We start from the raw sequence: 16945 nt of genomic DNA on the forward strand, positions 1-16945 counted from the left end.
GGGATGGAAGGCTAATATGAGCAGTAATTTGTCTTCAGAGGAAGACTGGCTCAGGGCTGATTCAGTGTTTTGATATTGACTTAGTTCTTTTATTCCTCACAGTGCTTTTAAAATTTAAATCTTTCTGATTTGCTTATGTTTAAGTTCTAATTCTGACTTAGTTATGTTTAAGTCCTAATTTTACCTAAAAGGAATATATTTTAATAAGTAAAAGTTTGCTCTATATTTAAATATTTAAGTATGGATAAGTAGTTTTTTTATCATGTAGGAATATAAAAATGGAAATGTTTGAATCATGTTATATATATCTACCTTGCAAGCAAAAATTTTCTTTGTGGGGGCACAAATTCTCTTTCCATTTTATTCCAAAACATCATCCTACTCTTTTGTTTTTAAAGCATGGAGTGTTTGTGGTTAATTGGTATTTACATTTCTTTCTTAAGAGAGAGATAAATTCAGTGCAAGTCTTTGGTAGAAAGTAAATCTAGAAGAGTCTACATATTTTTCTTTGTAGGTCTTTCTACATTAGTAACATCTGTTATTTTGTTGTTACATAATTGAAAAAAAATGGATACCTATGAATTTAGCATTTGCTGTTACCTCTAAGAAAAAGACTGAGAAATTCGTTAAATATGAAATGATTATTTTTGTTCTTCTGTGCAAGAACAGCAGAAGAATAATTGACTATGCTTCTAAAAGCAGAGAATTCGAAGTTATCTTTTGTCACTTCTTGATTTTAAAAATAATATTACTGGTGAACTCTTCAGCCATTTGTTATAAAGAGTAGCTATACTGTGGAATAGATTCAATAATAGATTTGTAAAAAATTATTTGAGAAAAATTTTTATTTTTTCTGGTCACTCTACTTACTCTGTTTTAATAAATTCTTACAATGATTTTTAAACATAAAGAAAGACATATAAATATTATAAAATCATTATTAAAATATTTAGAAAGATTAAAGGCACATCATTCTTTTTAAAATTTAATTTAATTTTATTGTCAAGGTGATGTACAGAGGGGTTACAGTTACATGAGTAAGGTAATGAGTATATTTCTTGTTGAACATTGTTGCCCCTTCCCTCACTTTTCTCGCACTTTCCTTCTCCCATAATTTTCCCCCACCCCAGGTTGTAAAGTTCATTTCCAACATAGTATCTTGTTATTTTGTTATTGCTTTTCCCTTCCTCAAATCAAATAAAGGTATATACAAGACACAGGGTACCAGAATAAAAAACAGTGACAACAGGGGATAAACCAAAGTGGGGGACAATGAAAGTAAAAAGAAATAACATCACACCGTACATTAAAAACAACAATGACAACAACAACAGCAAAAACCCTTTTGTTTCCATATCTTGGAGTTCATTTCAATTGGCATCATTTTATATGGTGATAAGCTACATCATTCTTATAAGCCAATCTTTTATAATTCAAGAATTGAACTCTGGTTCTGAATAATGTCTTCATTTTAATCTGATCTCCACTAATACTTGATCAGAATATTCTTCAGTTGGAGAACATGATAAGAATAGATTTTGGACCCAGCAAATAGAAGTTCAGATTGCATCTCTTCAAATTTCTAATGCATGGCCTTGGATGAGTTGTGTTAATTATCCTAAGAATTTATGTGCAAAGGTCAAACTTGACTCATTATGCAGATAAAGTAAAATGACATAGAAGTATATATATTTGAAATATTTTGTACTTAGTAGATACTAAACTAATGTAAGCTAGTGGTATTTTATGGTGTCTCTTTTGGTAGTATTTTCAGATATAGTTTCTCTTTTTTATGATATAGTTTCTCATCTTTTATAATATAGCTTCTCTTTTTTTTCATGACAAGTGTCTGTTACTGTGTTCATGTCATAACAGATCCCGAAGTTCATTAAAATGGACCGGTGTATCTCCATGAATAGTAATAGTAGCGCACTGAGGTGTTGTGTGTGCCACACACTGTGCCAGCACTCACCACATTCAATCTATACCTTAGCCTTATGAGGCAATTTGTCCACTTTGCAGGTAATGACCTTCAGGGTAGGGAGGTTGCACCACAATATTCGTCAGTACTCAAGGCTATTCTCTTGTTTGTTTTTTTTTTTTCTGCCATTTTTAAATTTTTTTTAATTGTGAAAATACCGTACAGAGGGGTTAAATTACTTGAGCAAGGTACTAAGTACATTTCTTTTTTTTTTCTGGAAATAAATTTATTTTTATTTTTTTTATGGTGAAAATACTGTACAGAGGGGTTACAATTACATGGGCAAGATAATGAGTACATTTCTTATCAAGCATTGTGCCTCCTCCTTTGTTTTTCCCCTACCATCCCTGCCCTCGCATCTCCATGAATACATTCCCCTCCTCCCCCGCACCCCCCTGCCAAAGTTGTAAAGTTCGTTTTTCAACATAGCATTTTGTACATCTCATTGTTGCAATGGGTCCACCTGTATCCCTATTTAAACAATTTGTTTTCCCCTTTCCCTCCACAAATTATACCAACATCAAGTGAAAACAGGGGTTATACCGTGGGGGAGGGACATACAAAGCAACAGAACAATTACCTTATAAATACATTAGAAACCATAGCAAGAAAGAAAAAAACCCACTTGTGTCTTTATCTTGGGGTTCATTTTGCCTAACATCATCTTATCTGACCTTTTCTGCTTGTCTCAGACATGTACTAGTTATTGCAAATAAGGGAAACCATGGGACCTATGTTTCTTTGGGCCTGGCTTACTTCACTGAATATAATTTTTTCCAGGTCTTTCCATTTCCTAACAAATGGGGCAATGTCACTCTTTCTGATGGTGGCATAGAATTCCATTGTGTATATATACCACATTTTCTTGATCCATTCATCTACTGAGGGGCATCTGAGTTGGTTCCATATATCTTAGCTATGGTAAATAATGCTGCAATAAACATAGTTGTGCTGGTAGCTTTAGTGTGGTCTTGTTTGTGATCACTTGGGTAAATGCCCAAAAGTGGGATAGCTGGGACCTAGGGGAGCTCTATGTGGAGTCTTTTGAGGAACCTCCATACTATTTTCCAAAGTGGTTGAACAAGTTTATACTCCCACCAACAATGCAGTAAAGTTCCCTTCTGTCCACATCCCCCTCCAGCATCTATTGTTATTAGAGTTCTTGATTATAACCATTCTAACTGGGGTGAGGTGGTATCTCAATGTTGTTTTGATTTGCAACTCCAAATAGATCAAAGACCTCAGAGTCAAAGCAGACACCCTGAAACATTACAGGAAGGAATAGGAGAAACCCTAGGTCTCCGTGGCACAAGCTAAAATTTTCTTTTTTTGTTTTTTTTTTTGTTTTTCGTTTTTTTTTTTTTTTGGGTCCAGTCGTGGGGCCTGAACTCTGGGCCTGGGTGCTGTCCCTCAGCTCTTCAGCTCAAGGCTAGCGCTCTACCACTTGAGCCACAGCGCCACTTCCGGCTTTTTTCTTTTTGCTTATGTGGTGCTGAGGAATCGAACCCAGGGCCTCAGGCATGCAAGGCAAGCGCTCTACCACTGAGCCATCTTCCCAGCCCCTAAAATTTTCTTAATAGAGACCCAGAAACACAACAAATCAAAGAAAGGTTGGACAAATGGGATTGCATGAAGTTGCAGAGCTTCTGCATGGCAAAGGACATAGCTAGCAAGATCAATAGAAAGCCCATGGATCGGGAGAAGATCTTCACTAGCCATACAATGGACAAGGGTCTCATATCTAAAATATATCTGGAACTCAGAAAAAATTAAATCCCCCTACAAGAAATCCTCAAAGAAACAACTGCCCAATAAACAAGTGGGCTAAAGACTTAAAGGGAAACCTCTCTAAAGAGGAAAGGATGGCCACTAGACACATGAAGAAATGCTCAACCTCTCTAGCCATAAAAGAAATGCAAATCAAGGCTATTCTCTTAAACAAAAAAACACGAAACACATAAAATTGCATTCCTTACCTCAATCATGTCTCCAATCTTGAGCATTTTATCCTAGGTCAAGGAAAGTGTGAGATATATGAAAAGCAACATAATCAGTGACTGACTCATGGAGGTTTAAAAATATGCAGCAGAATAGTGGGCTTTGAAAGAGGAAGAAAACACTGAGAGTGAGGGTGACCAGAGAAAATTTTACCGCAATGGACCCGAAGAGACTGGGATAGAAAAGTCGATGAAAGCAAGGTTGGATATCAGAATGTAACACTTTTGATATGGCATGGGGCATCCATTCATCAGGTGTCAGAATGGATGAACTAATGATTGTCTTAGGAAGAAAATCATGTGCAGACACATCAGGAGGTATGGATGTACTTTAAGATAGGAGTAAACATTTATTTATTAAAAACCAACCTAGAAATATATCCTGCAAAGTAAGTGGAATGCTAAGAAACTTTATGTTTATAATTAGGAAGTCACTGACATTATTTTATTGTCAAGATGCTGTACAGAGGGGTTACAGTTACATGAGGAAGGCAATGAGTATATTCCTTGTTGAGCATTGTTACCCCTTTCCCTTGTTGCTCTCCCATTATCCCTTCTCTCCCCCACCTCTCTCACTCCTCCCCCCCATTCTGTTTTTTTTTTTTTTGGTATAGCATTATTTTAGTAAGAAAGTTAAATTGGATGGCGAGAGGTTTTATGAATGTGTTGTTATAAAGGAAATCAGGGCAGCATATAACAATTTAATATAGAATTTATTATTTTGAAATATAAAGCACTGTTGCATACAGTTGGGTTGAGGTTTTTTTTGTTTTTTTTTTTTTTTTTGTTTTTTTTTTTTGCTTGTCGTGGGGCCTGAACTCTGGGCCTGGGCACTGTCCTTCAGCTCTTCAGCTCAAAGCTAGGCTCTACCACTTGACCCGCAGTGCCACTTCTGGCTTTTTCTATTTATGTGGTGCTGAGGAATCGAACCCAGGGCCTCATGCATGCAAGGCAAGTGCTCTACCACTGAGCCACCTTCCCAGCCCCGAGTTTTTCTGTTCAAAATCACTGAAGAAGCAAAATGGTCTCATGATATTAAGTTAAAGAAAGATAAATGAGGCAAAGAATTAAGTTGCCATGTAATTATCAGCCTCTGTGAATACATTATATTGAAGAAGACCAAGGAAAACAAACACACCAAGGTTTCCTGCCACATGAAATTCTGTGGCATCAACCTTCAGAGATTCTAATTAGAGTTGCACTTTATAATTGATTATTTTCATGTCTCTATACTTGAGCTATATTTGAGTATCAGCAAGGAAATAAAACATAAGTAAGCACTCAATACATAATGGTTAGACTCAGATGAGACTGGTACCAACTCTTTTTTATTTAATTTTTTATTGTTATTATAGAGATGATGTACGTAGGGGTTGCAGTTACAAAAGTCAGATGAAGAGTACATTTCTTTTTGGACAATGTCACCCCTTCCCTTGCTCTCTCCCAGTTTTTCCCTCTTTTTTTCTTTTTCTTTTCTTTTTTTAATACATAAGTTTAGTGACTAAGCTTTTAGATGCTATGGTGAGTAACTTTATGTTAGTTCATGTCAGAGGAACATCTATAGTGATAACTTCTTCTTTTGTAGGTTTTTTCATCTGGTCCTGATATACATTGTGATCCACATCGCTGGTTAGCAGAAAGCAAGGTAATATTTATGATCTTCAGGACATACTTTGTTGTTTTGCTGTATGTTTTTTTTCACCCAATTGAGCATACAAAGCTGAAATACCTTATTGGGGAAGATAACACTGAAGCACATTTAAGAAACTTGAATAGTTTTTTATTTTAATATTTAGAAGTTAGCTTAAGTATATTCATGTAGAATTAGAATATAAATCTGTTGAAGCATAAAAACATGGATTGTCTAAAAGACAAATGATTCATTTTCCTTAAAAAAGTTTTTTTTTTCCTTGTGCTGGTACTGGGGCTTGAACTCATAGTCTTGGAGCTGTCAGAGTTTTGCACAGGGCTATTCCTTGAGCCGCAGCTCTGCTTTCTGTGAAGATGGTTGACTGGAGTCTCCTGGACTTTTCCTGTGATCCTCAGATTTCAGCCTCCTGAGGACCCAGGAATTTTTATATGTGTTTAGGATTTATCTGGAAATGTGCAAAAGTCAGGGAAGTTTCAGCTAACCTTCATTTTTCACTATATACTTACCATATTATGGTTCTTCAGCGTAAAGACCTGTCATCCCATATGACTCAGAAAAATTATGTCACCTCTTTCATAAAGTGCAACAGGTGTACTGTAGTGCCTACCTGTAATCCTAGCTACTTGGAAGGAAGACAGTGAGATGACCTCATTTCAAGCCAGCCAGCCACCTAGAAAAATTTATAAGACATCTTGTCAACTCATAACTGGGCACACTGGCACATGTCTGTCATTCCAAGCTACCTTGGGAAGCTGAGAATGGAAAGGTGTGGTTCCAAGGTAAGCTGAGGCAGAAAAACCCTGGAGACTTCATCTGTACTTCCAAATGGACACAAGTGCCATGGTCCTATCATTCCAGCAACCACAGGAAGCCTAAAATGGGTGGATCAGAGCTCAGGAATGCTCTTGCCCAAACTGTGATCTCCTTCCTCAAAAATAATGAAAAATAGAACCAAGGCTCAAATGGTAGAGTGTCAGACTAGCAAGCACAAGCTCCTCAGTTTCACCAAAATAAACCAGCAAACCAACAATTCAACCAAAAGATAACTTCCTGATTCATGGGGCTTTGGCACTATGGCATCAGGTAAGCAAAAATAAACAAAGTGAAGTTTTCTAATTATAAATATTCTATTCTACTATGGAATAATTATCAGCTACCAAATGTAATACAAACTTGGAAAGTTCATTGACTGCAATATATGGAATGTTATGACCAGTTTAGTTATTGTTACCTATTTATGTATTAACTTGTATGCACTAGCATTTCTTTTTAGATTGCTTTTACTCATGTTCAGAGCACTGGTGTTGAAAATCTTATTTTTATTTATGTTCCATCAGAAATCTGTCGTCACTATAAACTTCAGCAGTCTCATTTAGGATTTTATTATAGGAAGAACCTTAAGGTTTTGTCTATTTGCCTGTTTGTTTATTGATTTGGTGCTGAAGACTGAGTCCAGGGCTTATTGTATACTAAGTGTATGTCCTACCATAAGGGTATAACTATTCCTTTCCCTCAATCCTTTTATTATTTATCTTATTTATGAGGTCTCAGAGAAGGAAATGGAGCTGTGTGGTGCTAGGTAAAGAATGCAAGACCAGATTATATGCCATTAACAATTAATGTCTTAACAATATGTGTATGTGTATTGTGGCTTAGTGGTAGAGTACTTGCCTTGCATACATGAGGCCCTGGGTTCAATTCCTCAGTACCACATAAACAGAAAAAGCTGAAAGTGGTGCTGTGGCTCAAGTGGTAGAGTGCTAGCCTTGAGCTGAAGTGCTGAAGGACAGGGCCCAGGCCCAGAGTTCAAGCCTCATGACCGACAAACAAACAAACAAACAAAAATATTGTAGCATCAACAATTTGCAAGTTATGTACTTGGCATATAGCATACAGAGAGGAAACTGAGATGTAAATAAACTTAAACATTCTGTGAAGTGTGGTATTATTGCAGATGCATGTATACATTAGCAAAGGAACTTAGAAGACAAATAACTTGTCATGTTTGTGCTGGGAGAATGGAAAGGTGTGGTGCTATATGTATCTCATAGGAAATTGCTGGAAAAGTCTTCATTTAAATTTGGGCTTAGAAAATTGTAGAAGTTTTCCAGCTGAGTAAGTATAGATACAACATTGCCAGGAAAGTGAGACCCTGTGTAATCCTAGATAATGCACTGACGTTGAATCTGGTGTGGGTGAGAAATGATGCAAAGATAGCTGTCACTTTCCACCGCCTATGTGTTAGACAAATTTACTTAAAGGCAAAAAAACCCATTCATGACAAGGAAACAAATGTATTGTGATTACACACTAGATTCTACCTTCTTCTGTGAAATTCCTTCTTCTACTTTTAAAACAGTGATCTTGTGCATTTCTAGATATATTTGATAGAAAGAATGCAAATTTGGTGTTTTGGCCACCTGCATAAGAAATTTTGTACTTCAGAATTAGGGCATGAAACTTCTATTAGGCATTTTTCTTTTTTCCAACACTCCAATTCTGACAACAAGAGCAATATATTTGGAATTTGCTTTCAAGCTAAAATCTTTATCATTTCCAAACAGAAAGCTTTCAGTGCTGTAGTTGAGTTAAATTATGAGAGCCAGAGATGACTTTTAATCATAGCTCTTTAATTTGGAAGCTAGTGAGCAGTTTTCCCTTATCATTTAATGGGATTGAACTTGTGATCAGACCAGTTTTAATACTGCATGAGACAACTGTTCCCTCTACAGTATAAAGGGTTGTGATAAAAAATACCACGCTGACCAACTGACTAAGGAAGAATTTAATCTATTTACTAGAAAGATGGCCTAGGTTATTGATGGGCTACAATATTGCAATTCCCATGAACTATGACTGGACAGTGCTATAAGTATTGAAGATAAGATCTGAAATCAGAGGAGAAAACTATATGGAGAGTAGAATTGCTATTCAGCTAGTCTATGCTGACATCTTGCCGTATTGGAAGGACCTTTGAGGGCATTTGGTAATTGTTTTCATAAATCTACTAAATGAATTTCTTCTGTTGGAGCTAATTCTAGGACAACTAGCTGAGTAGGTAGGGATTTTTTCACTGTCACTGTTGGCCATGGTGGCATACCATAAACATGAAGCCCAAATGAGAGGTGAACTAGACTCACAGATAGTAACCAAGGAAAAGTTAGGGTAAGACAGTACAGGAAGGAAGAAAAGTCTGGTGGTTGCTAAGGGATGCCATGAGAGGACTAACCCATAGATTAGACATGTGTATTTCTTATAAATTCTAACAGCGCATGCAGAGGTCAAATTTTCTTCAGTTTAACAGAGACCTTATTGAGTTACTGTGACATCCTAGTTGTTATTTGCTGTGGCATAAAAATGAATAACATGTTTCTGCCTCTGGAAGAGTCTGTGCTACTTTAGAAAATGTAGCCACCTACAATCCTGTATGTATGAGCTGTGAAAGAAGTATGCTGAAGCTGAGGTATCACCTCAGCTACCTCGGGTGAATCTGAAGCTCGGCGGGCTTTAAAAGGGAAAGAATATAGGTGCAGAGAAACTATTTTAGGATGGAAGAGAAGTAGTGTGATAGGTGCAAAAAAAAAAAGACTCTGAAGTGATTTGACAGGAGTAGAATATGAAATGGTGAGACAGACATCACAGGGAAGGACATACCAGGCAGAGACTGGCATTAGGTTCTTCTAGAAGAACATTGCATATCATTTTCAGGCTCTTGGATTGAGAGCTGCATTTAGAGAAGAATCACAAATGAGTTGTAGAAAAAGAATTGACATATTATTTAGAAGTATCACTATAATAGTTATATGGAAGGTAGATTAGTAGGGGTTAGAATAAAGTCAGGAAGACTAGGGGGGGAGACTTTCCCTATAATCTGGGTGATGGGAGAGGACTGTCTGAGGTAAGATTAATTGTTCGCAGATTGAAAGGCAAAGAAACCTAGGAATAATGTCCTGGTGCAAACTTACCATTCATGATGGAGGATGATGGAGAAAGAGCTGCCCAGATTTTCATGCCAAACTAACAGACTTCAGGAAAGAACTGATATCTGAATAAATGGGCAGACAGAGTCCTAAATAGGAAAGCCAACAGAGGTATTGGAAGAGATTCCAGAATGGGAATTGTTATCCAGAAAGTTTTTTTTTAGAATAAATCACTTTTATTCGTAATTTCTTTTTTTTTTTTTTGGTACGTATTTTATTGTGAAAATGCTGTAAAGAGGGGTTATATAGGTTGAGCCATTGCAACAATGAAATGTACAAAACACTATGTTGAAAACGAACTTCACAACTTTGGCAGGGGGTGGGAGGGTTGGGTAATTGTGGAGGTGGGAGGGAAGGGATAGTAAGGGGAAAACAAAGGAGGAGGCAACTATGCTCAATAGGAAATGTACTCATTACCAGAAAGTTCTATTGGAACATTTAAGTCCAAAGAGAACTGAGGGCACAAGTACCCATCAGAGTTTAGGATCAAATCTTAGAAAGAAATGAGAAGAATTCCAAATGTTCACAGAAAGTCGACAGGGATACTTTTTCATATCTAGAACAGACAGGCTATCACAGGATGGAGCCACATACTAGCAAGAATCACGATTGCTCCCATAGCTTACCGTTTTGTGATAGCAATGAAAGGAAAGCTGCTGACATCTGCTCTTCTGCTAAAAGCAGGGTCCTGCATGTCCCATTGCTTACACATTTAACTCTGAGGGGACTCCAATATCAATTATCCCCGTATGTTATAAACCTGTAAAGTTAATGTTTTTCTTTCACTATAAGAAAGTTGTACTCTTTCTTCTTGGCCTTTGACCCACTGTATTGATGTTCCAGTTCTTCTCTTTATTTAGTGTGTATGCTTGATGAGGGAAGTCTTGTACGTCATTACATTTTTAATACTTATTACAGTACTGCTTTAAATGTAGAAAAAGTAATACTCACTTAAAAGAATAATTATAGCAGCCTTAGTACATGTAGCACTCAAGGTATTTCCTTAGCTTAAATATTATAGAAGGATAAATTGCAAGGACATGAAAGCTCAATAATTATATTAATGCCCAAGTACTTTTGTGACTTGATCAGAGCTATTACTTTATGTGGGTAAGAGATTCACTTCTGAATTATTTGGAAATTTTCTTCTGTTTTTTATTTTTTTCTTCTTTAATCAGGACCCTGAGTCTAATTCAACTCTTATACCCTGCCTTATGCCCAGGTAGAACCAGCAAGTAATAACAGAATACTCAGGAGATGGAGTTGTCTGCCAATGGGGATTGGTATTTCTTTAATGTGAAATCCCTTAAGGAGTATAATATTTCAAGGGAGTTGCCTTATTTGTTTACTAGGTTTCATTCAAATGGTACTCCATTACTAGTTTTTCCAAAATCAACTCCAGTTCTCTGAGTCCATGCAGCCCATCACTGTATTAACTGCACACTGTAATTAAGCATCACCATCTGCCTCATCATGGGGAGGCAGGTGCTTCAATACAGAGATGAGGAGATGCATGAAATACACCAGCACACAACATCATCCTAACACATGATGCCAACACAATGTTGCCAGGATCTTGGACAACTGTGTAGACTCCTGTATCAGCCAATTCAACTATCCAGGTTCAATTTTCTCCAGGGCCCTGCTGATCTACCATAGAGACAGTGGTCTCTGAAATAAGCTGCCATTGTAGGACCTCCTGAAAGTTCTGGGAAAGCTGGAATCTGTGGCATCTGTGTGTCCTGCCTGTTTCTTTCTCTTTTCCTTTCCTTTCCTTTCCTTTCCTTTCCTTCCCTTCCCTTCCCTTCCCTTCCCTTCCCTTCGCTTCCCTTCCCATCCCTTCCCATCCCTTCCCATCCCTTCTCTCTCTTCCTTCCTTCCTTCCTTCCTTCCTTCCTTCCTTCCTTCCTTCCTTCCTTCCTTCCTTCTCTCTCTTCCTTCCTTTCTTCCCTTCCTTCTCTCTCTTCCTTCCTTTCTTCCCTTCCTTCCTTCCTTCCTTCTCTCTTTTTCTTTCCTTCCTTTTTTCTTTTTCTCCCTTCTTTCTTTCCTTCCTTTTTTCTTTTTCTCCCTTCTTTCCTTCCTTCCTTTTTTCTTTCTTCTTTCTCTCTTCTCTTTCTTTCTTTCTTTCTTCTTTCTTTCTTTCTTTCTTTCTTTCTTTCTTTCTTTCTTTCTTTCTTTCTTTCTTTCTTTCTTTCTTTCTTTCTTTCTTTCTTTCTCTTTTTTCCTTTCCTTTTTTCCTTTTCTTTCCTTTCTCCCTTCCTTTTTCCTTTCCTTTCCTTTTTCCTTTCCTCTCCTTTCCTTTTATCTTTCCTTTCCTTTCCTTTCCTTTTCCTTTCCTTTTCCCTCTCCTTTCCCTTTCCTTTTCCTTTCCTGCTGGTTCTGTGGCTTGCACTCAGGGCCTGGGCATTTTTGCTTAAGGCTAGCACTTTACTTCTTGAGCCACATCTCTACTTGCAGCTTTTTAGTATTCAGTTGGAAATAAAAATTGCATTCCATTTCTGGAATATAATTTTTGAATGTTGTTTTTTGTGATAGACATATCTTAAAAGTAATTGTTCTAGAAATATCAGACCTAGTATGTTTAATTCTCATTGAGGAAATGTGTAATCATCTAGCATTTCCTTGTTCTAGCATAAAGATGAAAATACCGTTCTCATTGATTTAATTCACTTTTTGGAAATATACTTTAGATTGTCTATATGAAACATATTCAATCTTGAGAAAATGTTATTTAAAATATATGTTTTTGATATGTTTTAACTTATTGATAAGTAAGTAAAATGTGGAAAAATATTTCAAATGTATAATTCTTACAAGTGCCTAAAGCTCACTCATAGCTACTCAAGAAAGGTGATATCCAAAGGATTATGATTTGAAGCCAGCCTGGGTAGAAAGGCACACAAAACTCCATCTCCAAAATAACCATCATTTAGCTGGACTGGAGGCATGGCTTAACTGGTACAGTGCCAAATAAGCAAACACCAGTATGAGTTCAAATTCCAATATCACCTCCAAAATGTTTATATCTACTACGACTACGACTACTACTACTACTACTACTACTGTTATTGTTATTTCTCCTTCCTCTTCCCCTTCCCTTCCCCTTCTTTCCCTTCCCCATGCCTTCCCTTTCCCTTTTCCTTCATGTCCACTCCCCTTTTCCTTCCCTCCCCTCCCTTCCCCTCTTGCTCTCTTGCTCTTTCTTTTCTGATACCAGAGTTTGAGCTCATGACCTGGTATTTGCTAGACAGGCACTCTTACCTTAAGCCCTGGTCTTTGCTTGTTACTTTTGATACAGGGTTTCTCTTTCTGTCCTGGCCCCATCCACCTTTGTTAGGCTTCCCAGTAGCTATGGTAACACAATACTGAGTCCAACTCTTCATTGAGAAGGGTTATGATGGCTTTTTTTTTTTTTTTTTTTTGGTCTGGACTGCCCACAAACCATGATCCCAGAAATCTGTGTCTCCCAAGTAGCTAGGATTACAGGCTGAAGCCACAGAATTAGAGCACCAAGCTTCCAATTTTTCTGTTTTTAAGTTGGTGTGGCTTTGAATTTTGCAGTTCTGTTTTAGTCCTTATTTTGGTGGCCGAGCACATTTTAAAAGGTCACCATTCTTTCTTTTTTCTCTGGTTCTTATATAAGCAACTTTTTCAAAATTATTTTTAGAGTTTTGATGAAAGAAGCATAGTAGTTAAAGTAGCAAAATGAGTGGTCCTTATTATTATCTCTGTAAGCTGTAATCTTTTCATTCAAATGTTCTGTTTTCCTTGGTTTTCAGCTTTAAGTTATTTCTCAGTGACTTTATTATTATACTAAATCTCAGTAGAGGACTCTCAGAAATTAAAAAAGATTACTGTGGTAGTTTTACTAGATTCTTTTGAATATTCCCACCTAATTATATGGTGGCAAGAATTTAGGTAAAACCTACATTATTTTTAAGTTCTCTATTTTGGTTTATTTAATGATCCTTGTTGATATTGTTAAATAAATGAGCCTATTTTGTAATCTGTAAAATGGTTCAGTGAGTGGTTAATAGAAGATTTTGTGCTAATTATTATATGAAATTGTTAAAGTTATTCCTGTACTGTGTTTTAGACTGCTTCTCCAAGATACTTAATGACAATTCTGAGTATCTAATAAACACTGGTTCCCATAATTGATTATCAGTTGATTACATTTCCATAAATTGATATTTTTGGATGAATAATATATTCTACATGTTCACTTCAAAACAAGCATCTAACTATAAGTTATTTTATATTTTGTTTGACAATAGAATAAAGGCTTCATAGGAGTAAATTAAAGCTGTAGGTCATTATTTATTAGTATTTTGGGGTTGATATAATATGCCATACTCTTAGTGGCCTAAATATTTATTCTCTCACAGATCGGAAAACTGTATGTCTTAAGTTGAAGGTGCCAGTTTTGGTTTCTGGTAAGATCTCTCTTTCTGTCATACAGAGGGCCACATTTTGTGTTCCTAAGAGAAAGGGAGTTCTGAGGACAACAGACCTGTGAGAGTAGGGTCTTACCCTTATGATTTGTGTAAGCTTCATCATTGTCTTAAAGGCCTTACCTTTATACAACTCACACTTGGGGCAGAATATATAGACAATATAATTCAATGTACAAATATACACTGAAGTACAATTCAATCCATAACTTGTGTCAACACACACACACACACACACACACACACACACACACATGTTATTTCAGGATAATTTTGGACTATCCTTTCATTTTCTCGTATCAGAATCCAATGTATAAATTTGTTATTTAGTAATAATAATCATAGGAAATGAATCAAAGCCAAAGATTAAGATGGTATAAGTAAAAAGCATTGAGAAAAGGAAAATATGAAGTTGTTTTCTGTCTTTGCAGTTTAATCTCTGGGGATAAGCAGTTTCAAATGGAGAATTGATGTTAGTAACCTCAGGAATCCATTTTGTTTTACTACCTGGTATTTAAAAATTCAATTAATTTCCTCCTACTGTCCTTCCATTCCTCCCCACCTTTTCTTCCATCCCAGGACTGTGGCTTGAATTGAAAGCCTCATGTTTACTGGGCAGTGACTCCACCACTTGAGCTACCCATTTCAGCCGCAAATGCTTATAGCTGGCACTTTGTGTTACCCACAGGTTTTGAGGGACCGTCAGTGAAATGTGAAATATATATATATTTTGTCTATTTGTAACTCTTTTCATTTGCATTCCGTGTCTGTCTATATGGACTAAGTTCAAAAGAAATAGAGGATAATGATATAGTACGATATCTTCACCCCAACCCGGATTCTTAGTGCTTCAATGGGAGATTGTGACGCAAGCTACTCCTTTTACCTGGCAAGAAGTTGACCAAGTTTTCTTTGCTCAATGGAACTTCTGTTTTGGCAATACTGAGGATTGATCTTAGGCCTCAGTTTTGCAGTGAAAGTATTCTATAATTGGAGCCACCACTCCCATTTGATTTTGAGACAGGGCCATTTGCTTGACTGGCTTCCAAAATGAAGTCTTGGTTTTCCCTCCTGAATATGTAGGATTATAGGCCAGTGCTACCGAACCTAGCATTTTTGGAAACTTTTGTTTTGTATTTGTATGATTGTATTTGTATGGATACTAGAAAGGAAATATTGAAAACCAAACAGAATTTGTTAAATTTCTTGAGTTCCAGTTGGACCCCACAGCTCACTTGAAGTTGGAGGACTTTGTTTTTATATAGTGTCATATGGCTAATGGATTCCAAATTCTTCACTAAAGCCAGATCGCAGTCCATTCTGGGATATTTTATTATGGCTTTATTTTCCTAGCCTTTTTTACCTTTATCTTTTAACCCTTTAGATTTTCATTTTGTTCTTTAAGTAATAGCTTAATGGACATATGCTTTAAGTATCATGTTTGTCTCAATGTATATACAGAGTTGTGCAACCATCACCAAAATGGTTTTTAGAACATTATTATTACCCCCAAATAAACTAAGGATACCTTTGTACCTCACCCAATAGTTTGCTCTAGCCTTATCCACAGTTCTAGGCCACACTTCATCTTTTTGTGTAGATTTTTCTATGGTGTGTATTTTATAAAATGAAATCATACTGTATATTGGTTTTTCTTTTTGGGAATGGCATTTTTGATTGAGCAGAATGTTTTAAGGTTTGTCCGTGTTGTGGTATATATCATTACTTTTTTTTATTGCCAAATAATTGTCCATTGTTTAGGTATACACCATTTTTTTCATCATCCTTGTTTGGTGACTATTTGGATGGTTTCTCTTTGGGGCATATTGTGAGTATGCTTCTATAAACATACTACTTTGAGTTTCTGCATGGACATATATCTTTGCTTCTTTTGAGTGTAAACCAAGGAGTAGAATTTCTGCATATATGGTAACTCTGTTTAACCTCTTGAAATGACCAGATTATTTTCCAGAGAGGAAATTCACACCACTGTACACTAGAAGCAAGTCAGAGTTCATTTAGTTATCCCTTGTAACAGGTACTTTACTCATTTTATTTCTTATTTACTTAAAATATCCTGGAGGCTAGAGGATAGGGAGCTATATTTGGGAAGGCAATGAGACATGACTGAATCTTTTTGTATTGAAAGTGGAAGAAATATGTCTTTCACAGTCCTGCTTAAAATATCTAAGCATAATGATAGGTGAAAGCTAGAGTCTATAAAAAGAATTGACTTTATTAACATTCTTATAGTCGCTTCATTGAGGGCAGATGTTGACTTTTTCCCTCCAACTTAGAGGTACTCTCCTTCTCCCTGAGTTTTCAACATATGAGGATTTGTCATCATAACTAGCAATTTTATCATCTTATAAAATATCTGAAATGGGGCTGGGAAGGTGGCTCAGTGGTAGAGTGCTTGCCTTGCATGCATGAAGCTCTGGGTTCGATTCCTTAGCACCACATAAGCAGAAAAAGTGGAAGTGGCACTGTGGCTCTAAGTGGTAGAGTGCTAGTCTTAAGCTGAAGAGCTCAGGGAGCAGCGCTCAGGCTCAGAGTTCAGCCCACGACCACCACCACCACCAACAACAATAAAATAAAATATCTTCAGTAAAGTGTTCTATTCTGGGGGTATTTTTAAAATTTCAGATGCCATATGTACTAAGTCAAATGACTACCTGTTTTTTTTGGGGGGGGTGGATCTGGTCGTGGGGCCTGAACTCTGGGCCTGGGCGCTGTCCCTCAGCTCTTCAGCTCAAGGCTAGCGCTCTACCACTTGAGACACAGCACCACTTCCGGCTTTTTTTTTTTTTTTGCTTATGTGGTGCTGAGGAATCGAACCCAGGGCCTCATGCACGCAAGGCAAGCGCTCTACCACTGAGCCA

The 16945-nt window shown here is 36.8% G+C and overlaps 1 protein-coding gene across 10 annotated transcripts in view; it reads left to right on the forward strand.

Moving 5' to 3' along the window:
- The window catches only part of Cep128 (centrosomal protein 128), a 277887-nt gene that overhangs the window by 126017 nt on the left and 134925 nt on the right, over positions 1-16945 (forward strand). For all 10 annotated transcript variants that reach the window (XM_070028501.1, XM_070028506.1, XM_070028496.1 and 7 more), the window contains one exon: positions 5564-5623. In XM_070028501.1, coding sequence (XP_069884602.1) covers positions 5564-5623 — 60 coding nt within the window. The remainder of the gene's footprint in view (positions 1-5563; positions 5624-16945) is intronic.

This window comes from Dipodomys merriami, unplaced genomic scaffold (genome assembly GCF_024711535.1).
Source record: "Dipodomys merriami isolate MVZ:Mamm:240054 unplaced genomic scaffold, mDipMer1.0.p SCAF_1, whole genome shotgun sequence".
In the NCBI taxonomy this organism is placed as follows: domain Eukaryota; kingdom Metazoa; phylum Chordata; class Mammalia; order Rodentia; family Heteromyidae; genus Dipodomys; species Dipodomys merriami.